At 43.4% G+C, this 9,126-nt stretch overlaps 1 protein-coding gene across 1 annotated transcript in view; it reads left to right on the plus strand.

Moving 5' to 3' along the window:
* LOC137374435 (superoxide dismutase [Cu-Zn]-like) overlaps positions 1 to 6,227 on the plus strand; it is a 102,050-nt gene extending 95,823 nt beyond the window's left edge. The window contains exon 5 of the mRNA XM_068040546.1: positions 5,416 to 6,227. Within this exon, the coding sequence (XP_067896647.1) occupies positions 5,416 to 5,532 (117 nt within the window). The 3' untranslated portion in view covers positions 5,533 to 6,227. The remainder of the gene's footprint in view (positions 1 to 5,415) is intronic.
* The last annotated feature ends 2,899 nt before the right edge of the window (positions 6,228 to 9,126 follow it).

Genomic DNA, 9,126 nt, shown 5'->3' on the forward strand with positions numbered 1-9,126 from the left:
GGCTAAACCAGTAGTCCATCATATCCTTTCAAGTCTGCATCCCTTGGACTTAAGAGAGCGGAGATAAGAGCAGTACTGGGGGAATGGCCAGTGTGAGAGAGAGTTACAATTTTATTGGAGACTAGGGCATTGGAGGTGGAGGTGAGGATGCAGTTGAGCAAATCAGTATCTGCAAAAATGTTGTGGCCAACAAGGACCAAAGGCTAGACAGTTGGGATTTTGAAAGTGCAGTTGTAAGTGAGTAAGGAAATAGTTTTTTTTTCCATAGGTGGATAGAGAAGGAGATAGGGTAGGTGTGGAAGGGGGATGTGGCTGGAGAGTGATACAAGGAAGAGATCAAATATGGCCTCATATCTGTGATTAATAAGTTGGGACTAGCAAGACCACATTAGATGGTCAGGTCAAGGGAGTGGCTGTGAATATGGGTTGGGGAGTTTGCATAAAGGGAGAGATTTAGGGAGGATAAGAGGGCAGTGAACTTAGAGGAGAGAGATGATTTGAGATGGTTGGTGAAATCACCGAAGATGTGAAGTCGTTCTGTGCAGAGGCTGAGGGAGGAAAGCAGTGAAGATACCTTGGTGGGAAAATTTTTATCACACTAGTGAGGCCTGTAGAGAACAATGATTTTGAATGAGAGGTGAGAGGAGTGGAACAAGGCAAGATGCTCAAAGGAGGAGAAAGTGACAGAGGAGTAGAGGGTCAGGCCAGGGTGTGATCTGGTGATAAGCGCCACACCACCACCACAATGGTCTTGACAGGACAAATGGTGTAAGACATAGCTAGGCAGGGAGGCTTCATAATTGGAGAAAGTGTCATCACCCCTCAGCGAGGTTGCCATTAAAGCCATGATGCCAACGCAATCATCCACAGTAAGTTCATGGAGGTGTTTGGAAAATTGAAGTGGCAGAATGAAAGGAATGTCACAAATGATCATTGTTTAAAAGCAGAATGTTCTTAAATTAACAAGTCCTGTGAATTGTTTATTTCCTGACTTCTTGCTGGGACATGATGTAGCACAAAGGTATCAAAAATAACAGAAGTTAACTGTTTACGAAAAGTGCAGTCAAAAAAAGTGAGGACCAGTAGGGAGGTGGCCATGCCAACAGCGCAAATTACATTCAGGATCTTGTGCCAAGAAATTAGTATACATTGCGCCCATTTTATATTCAAAAGTTAGGTGAAATGCATACTCATTTCTACCCCAAATAACTTGTACTAGGATGTCAAATCAGGCCCACCCTGTAAATTGAGTTTGACACCCCTGCTCTGTGCTAGAGAAACAATGGCCGGAATTTTACAGCCCACGCAGGAGTAGGCTGGAGGCAGAGTGGGGTGGGGGTGGTGGTGGTGGTGGTGTAGGGGGTCGTAATTTTGTGTGGGGGTGGGCAGGGAGGAGGGGGTGCTGCCGTTCCCGTTGCATTCCCGTCCCAACTGCAATTTTATGAATGGTGGGAGAGGTGACAAAAGGCCTGCCCGCCCCAGGCCCAATAAGTGGCCAATTAATTGCAAAGGTGGGGATTAGTGGAGCAATGGTGATGGTGGGATGAAATGTTGGGAACCAGAATCTGAGTATCCGCACATGGACAGCTTACCTGGAGTGAAGGGGTCCTGGATGTCTCCTGTCCTCCGTTTCTTCCTCCCATGATGTCTGGCAACAAAAGCTGGGCCCTAATAATGGCCAGGTTATGGAGCACACAGCAGACCACCATGAACTTGGTGACGGACTTTGGTGAGTACTGGAGAGCTCTCCTTGAGTGGCTCAGGCAGTAGAGCCATTTTTCAGGATGCCGATGGTTTGCTCCACAACGTTCCTCATCACAGCATGGATCTTATTGTAGGCACATTGTTTGTGTGTTGGGGTGGCAGAGAGGAGTCATGAACCAGATGTACAGCGGGTATCCCTTGTTGCCCAGCAGCCAACCTCTGGTTCTTCATGGTGGCTCAAAGATGCCGGGTACAGCTGACTGCTGCAGGATGAATGCATTGTGAATTCTGCTAGGATAGAGGGCATTCACCAAAGGATCTTGTGGGCATGGTTGCACACCAACTGCACATTCATGAAGTCAACCTTGCAGTTGCAATACATCTCCCAGTTGATATGTGGGCCCGCAGAACCATGTGTGAGCAGTCGATGGCGCCCTGCACCATTGGGAATCCCGCTAGCCTGGCAAAGCTACGTGCTTGCTCCTCCTGCTTCTCTCTGTTTAGAGATGAAGTCCCCTCTCCTGTTCGGGGCCTCTGTTACCTCCCTGATTCAACGATGCACGGCCAACTGAAATGTTGGAAATATCACTTGCTCCTGCCTGGTGTAGAAATTGAGGGCCATGGTGATTTAATGACCACTACCTATGCCGTCCTCTCCCTGCTGTGCACATGCAGGTCTGATTGCAGGACATGGCACAGTTTAATCACTTTGGTGAAATGTAGATGCCTCAGACACTGCTCCTGGCTGAGGTGGAGGTAGAAGTGCTCACTGAAGACTTGGTGGGTAGAGCTTTCTATTGAGAGCCCTCCTCCTCCTCCCTCAACATTCAGATTCTCCTCTTGCCTATGCTATATCTCCAAGTCATGCTCTAACCCAAGAGCAACTGCAACTATAGCCTCCATCACTGAATGTAGGTTTTCTCCTGATAGTCCATTCAGCTCCTCTAACTTCCTCCTCACAGTCCAGCACCACTCCCTTGTGAATCCAAAAACCTTTGCCAACTCCTCCAATAACACTCAGCACAGCATTTCCACTAACTCTGCGGCAGCAAAAGAAAGTTAAAAGCACCTCACCTGAAAGTTGAATGGTGATCCCTTTAAAAAGCACTAGTTGGGTGCCGGGCAGCCCTCATGCAACTGAACGCATATTCAGCTGGGATTGATTGAGAGGGTGTTACCAGGACTTGTAAAGTCCAACATGACAAATAGGTTGCCATGTCAGCATTAGACACTTTTTAACGTCACGATCTGCCCACACTGCGTGCTTCCAGTGCACTCCCACATTAGCATCTTTACAGTCAGGGCACACCTCACCAGAAGTGGTTGGAAGCATTCTGGCCAACATTTTGAGAGTTTTGGGCTTCCATAGCGCTGGCATCATCTGTGCTATGGAGCCAAATTTTGCAGCCATAAAATTCTTAAGGAGCTTCACAGGGTAAATGCTGGTGAGATGTTTCCCTGGCTGGGGAGTTTATAACTAGGGGTCATAGTCTCTGAATAAGGGGTCAGTTATTTAGAACTGAGATAAGGGGAAATATCTTCACCCAAAGGATTGTCAACCTTTGGAATTCTGTACCCTAGAAAGTATGGATGCGCAGTAGTTGAATATATTCAAGTTAGAGATTGATAGATTTTTGGATACTAAGGAAATTGAGGAATATGGGGATAGTACGGGAAGATGTAGCTGAGATTAAAGAGTAGCCATGATCTTACTGAATGGTGGAGCAGACTTGAGGGGCCAAATGTCTTATTCCTGCTCCTATTTATTTTCTTTTTTGATGTCCACACACTTCTCTGCGTTGAAATCCGTCCGCCACAGTTTTGCCCAATCACTTAATCTATCAATATTGCTTTCAATTTTATGCTCCCATCTATATTACTTACCATGCCACTGATCTTTGTGTCATTAGCAAACGTTCTTATATAGTTCTCTATTGTGTCATCTAGGTCATTGCTAAATTCAGTGAATTTTTGAAGTCCCAGCACAGATCTTTGTGGGGCACCACTAGTCACTTCCTATCAATGTTCATACCCATTACCCCTACTGTCTTCTCTGCCGAACCAATTTCCTAACTAGGCCAATAATTTGTCTTCAGTTCAATGAGCTTATGTGGAACCTTATCAATTGCCTTCTGTAAATCCATTTAACTGCGTCTATAAACATTCCCATGTCTATTTTCTGCTTCCTCAAAAAATTTAATTAGGCGCGTTAGACATGACCTACCCATTACAAATCCATAATAAAAACAAGAAATACTGGAACCACTCAGCAGGTCTGGCAGCATCTGTGGAAAGAGAAGCAGAGTTAACATTTCGGGTCAGTGACCCTTTTTCGGAGAGTTCCGAAGAAGGGTCACTGACCCGAAAGCCTCTCCTTCCACAGATGCTGCCAGACCTGCTGAGTGGTTCCAGCATTTCTTGTTTTTATTTCAGATTTCCAGCATCCGCAGTATTTTGCTTTTATTACAAATCCATGTTGGCTTTCTCTAATCATGTCAAATTTAAGTGTTCAGTCTCTCTGTCCTTAATTATAGACTCCAATAACTTCCCCACATTAGATATTACACTAACAGGACTATAATTCCTTGGTTTCTCTCTCTCACCTTTCATAAATAATTGTGTTACATTTGTAATTTTCCAATCCGAGGGGACAATTCCTGAATCGAGAGAGTTTTGAAAGATTATGGCTAAATTATCTGCAGTTTCCTCATCTACTTCCTTTAAAACCCTGAGATGGAAATCATAAGGTCCTGGGAATTTGTCAGTTTTTAGTGCCAGAATTGTTTTCTGTCCTGGAATAATTAAGGTAGTCCGAAGGTGTAGATGGTTAGAGACCCACTTCCAATCTTTTATATAACTGGTATACATTCTCGTTGCATGTGAACGTTAAGTTAATGGTAGGTTTGTTCCATTAGGTGACCTCCTTCATGTCATTCAACTAAGTTAAACGTTCACATACTGAACTTCCTCCTTCCAGCATTTTGTCTGCCTTTATAACCTGACCAGAATTGGGGCTGCAGCTTACTGGGACTTTTGGGGTGGGAAGTTTCTTTTGTAAAAAAAAAAATCTTTAATGTTGCACACCTTGCATTTTATGTTCCTTATTTTACTTCATGCACGATTGTTGATTTTCGATACTGTTACTGGTTGGTTAATCTTGTGTGCATTAAAAATTGACTGGTATATTTTTCAATGCTGCTACTAGGTTTAAGGATCCCAACCTGTTGATTATATAGGCAAAAGCCCAAAGTAAGACTCAACCAGCAGAACTAAGAAAAAATCTCCCAACTTGGTGTCAAAGTTTGACAAAATGGTGTCTCTTATGATTTGTTTTTAAACCCAATGGACAGAAATCATTTTGTATTTCCACGTGAAATTCCATTTCTTTGAAAGACACCTAAGAAAGGGTAGTTATCCTTTGTATCGATATGTAATGCAATCTGCATTTAAAAGCTATGACTTAATATATTTCATTTATTAAGCTCTCCTAAATGTACATTCATAATTCTAAACATTGAGAACTGTACCCATATATCTGAGAGTCACATTCAAAAACATTACTTAAAATTAACTTATGTTGTAATCAAATCATACTTTTGTATATGAATATGTTTTAACTGAGAACTAGAATAGTTTAAATTCTTCAGACATCTATATCAGACATTTACTAATGGAATAAACTGATAATGATGTGTCTTTTCCCTAATAAAGGTTAATGAAAAGGAAGATGACCTGGGCAAAGGTGGTAATAAGGAGAGTCTTGAATCAGGAAACCTTGGAGCAGGTGTAGCTTGGGGTATAATTGGAATTGACGAAGACCCCAAGTAAATATGTAGCAAAAATTCTAATTAGAGACTCTACTGATTTCATGGAACTAAATCTGAAGTCCTGTTTATTAAACAGCAATTGATTCAAAATTACATAGTCAATTTTGCATTGTTTATAGCAACATGCATGCACTTGTACACTGTATGTCAGGAACTTTTTCATCAGGGCCTGTTTTAAAAGTCAGTAAAATTTTTAAAATAGGGGTCAACTTCAACATCCTTTTCATTTTTTACAGCTGGTTTTATTTTTTCTTTAAACATTGAATATTGACATCAAAGAATGACTTGGATGAGTTACTGAGCCGAGCAGTGCAAGAGATCTGAATTGACATAACATTACTAAAACTGAAGTAACCTAAATTAATAATGGTATCAATTAATAATTTAATTTCTTTATACTGTCAGAATAAGTGACTTCCAAGCCAGTAACTCAATTTCCTGAGGATTCACTGGACAATAAAAGGAAATAGTCAAAACTCAAAAATTAATCATAATTATTTATAATATTTTTTAAAGGGGGGACCTCATTGTGACACTCCCTATTAAATCTATTTGGAAAAGTCATGTGCTGTTCATTTTAATTTCTTAAACTGCTTTTACAGTGTTTACCAAGCATTTAATTGTAATGTATTTGAAAATGTCAGACATTTTTCATGCATGTAAGTTAAACACCAACAAAGCCTGTATTTCCCTATACCAGTCAAAATAAAAGTTATCAGTGCAGTCTGAGCTACATGATTATAATTTAGATGTGAATTGTGACATTTCTTCATTCTTCAAATTAATAGCATTCTCTACATACTTTTGGGGAGGATTTTATGCTTTTCCCCCGTGATGGGTTTGGAGGCGGAGAGAGCATAAAAGGCACAGTGCCTGAATGAGGGATCCGGCATCGGGAAGGGGTGGGGGTTGGGGCACTGAGGGACACCTCCCTGCCCTTGCTGAAACTCCCTCTCCCACAACCCCCACCCTGCGAGACCCTTCCCACCCTGAAGCCTGGTTCCAACAACACTCCTCAGCCTCCAGTAGGTGCACCTGCAACAGCAGCCACTTCCTGCACAGTGGCACTGCAGCTGCTGGCCTCTGATTGGCTGGCAACTCTGCAAGGGCAGGACATCCGGCGGTGGGGTCCTTGATCCTGTGGAAGGCCTGCTGCTGTCCGCTTAAGTGCCTGATTGGCACTAAATTCAGCGGGCCTTCCGAAGGAGAGGTAACGCGGGAATCTCGGCATCAGTTTCTCTGGATGTCGAGACCCCGCCGCCAGGATAAAATTACCCCCTTGGAGCGATCCCAACAAATTCATTGAATTGCACGGTGAGCCCAAGAAACAAGTTACTTTTAAGTTTTGATGGGTGTTGCCCATTTGACCACTTTCCTCCTGCCTTCTACATAAATAAGTTGTGTGAATCAACAAAGCAATATGCAATTGTTTCTTCTTTTGGCTCTGAAAATCCACATACTGTTAGATTCGGGTAACATCTGGCCAGGTGAAGACCTAAATTAGTACAGGGGGAGTTGGGACCCCATTAGGCTGAGTCTCCACCTATTGGAAATTAAGCTAGGATCTCCTGCTGGTTTTTGCACCTAAAGCTCATCATTAATAAAGGTAGGAATGGTGCCACCTACCAGAATTTCTGCTGTCTTTAACTGGTCATTTATTTCAATACTATTTATGGGACTTTGCTTTGTAGAAATTAGCTGCTGAATTTGTTTACTACACTTCAAAAGTAATTCAACGATGGTGAAGTCCTTTGAGACATCCTGAGGGTGAGAAAGGCACAGGATAAATAGAAGTTATTCTTTTTCTTAGTCTAAACTTCAGTACCCTTAACATACTGTATGCCATTAAGAGGCAGTATCCATTACCACTATTGGTATAAGTGGAGCCCATTAAGTGTGTATCAGGCTAGTTGCACCACCTGAACACTTCCAAAATAAAACACAGAATTGGCCCCAGTGAAATCAGCCTTCCAGAAAAGGGCTGTTTTCAAGTTTATAATGAAGTTTTCAACTGACCTTGCCGCTTTCCGGTTAACTGACTGACAAGTCCTGCACTTGCTTCCGATCCCCACCCCTCTTTTTTTATTCATTTGTGGGATGAGGGTGTCGCTGGCCAGGCCAGCATTTATTGCCCATCCCTAGTTGCCCTTGAGAAGGTGGTGGTGAGCTGTGTTCTTGAACCGCTGCAGTCCTTGGGGTGTAGGTACACCAACAGTGCTGTTTGGAAGGGAGTTCCAAGAATTTGACCCTGTGACTGTGAAAGAACAGCGATATGGTTCCAAGTCAGGATGGTGTGTGACTTGGAGGGGAACTTGCAGGTGGTGGTGTTCCCATGCACCTGCTGGCCTTGCCCTTCTAGGTGGTAGAGGTCGTGGGTTTAGAAGGTGCTGTCGAAAGAGCCTTGGTGAGTTGCTGCAGTGCATCTTGTAGATGGTACACACTGCTGTCACTGTGTGTCGGTGGTGAAGGGAGTGAATGTTGAAGGTGGTGGATGGGCTTCCAATTAAGCGGGCTGCTTTGTCCTGGATGGTGCCGAAATTCTTGAGTATTTTTGGAGCTGCACTAATCCAGGCAAGTAGAGAGTATTCCATCACATTCCTGACTTGTGACTTGTAGACGGTGGACAGGCATTGGGGAGACAGGAGATGAGTTACTCGCCACAGAATTCCTAGCTCCTGACCTGCTCTTGTAGCCACAGCATTTATGTGGCTGGTCCAGTTCAGTTTCTGGTCAATGGTAACCCCCAGGATGTTGATAGTGGTAATGCTATTGAACATCAAGGGGAAATGGTTAGATTCTCTCTTGTTTGAGATGGCCATTGCCTGGCACTTGTCTCGCATGAATGTTAGTTGCCACTTACCAGTCCATGTCTGGATGTTGTCCAGGTCTTGCTGCATCTAGACATGGGCTGCTTCAGTATCTGAGGAGTTGCGAATGGTACTGAACATTGTACAATCATCAGCGAACTTCCCCACTTCTGACCTTATGATGGAGAGAAGGTCATTGATGAAGCAGCAGAATATGGTTGAGCCTCGGATACTACCCTGAGGAACTCCTGCAATGATTTTCTGGAACTGAGATGATTGATCTCCAACAACCACAACCTTTGTGTTAAGTATGACTCCAACCGCAATGATTTTCTGGAACTGAGATGATTGATCTCCAACAACCACAACCTTTGTGTTAAGTATGACTCCAACCAGCGGAGTGTTTTCCCCAGATTCTCATTGCGTCCAGTTTTGCTAGGGCTCCTTGATGCCATACTCGGTCAAATGCTGCCTTGATGTCAAGGGCAGTTACTCTCACCTCATATCTGGAGTTCAGCTCTTTTGTCCATGTTTGGACCAAGGCTGCAATGAGGTCAGGAGCTGAGTGGCCCTGGTGGAACCCAAACTGAGCATCAGTGAGCAGGTTATTAAACATAGAAACATAGAATATAGGAGTAGACCATTCGGCCCTTCGGGCCTGCCCCGCCATTCAAAAACGATCATGGCTGATCTTCTAATTCAGTACCCTGTTCCTGCTTTCTCCCCATATCCCTTGATCCCTTTGGCATTAAGAAATATATGTATCTCCTTCTTGAATATATTTAATG

Source organism: Heterodontus francisci, chromosome 10, assembly GCF_036365525.1.
Source record: "Heterodontus francisci isolate sHetFra1 chromosome 10, sHetFra1.hap1, whole genome shotgun sequence".
NCBI classification, from domain to species: Eukaryota; Metazoa; Chordata; class Chondrichthyes; order Heterodontiformes; family Heterodontidae; genus Heterodontus; species Heterodontus francisci.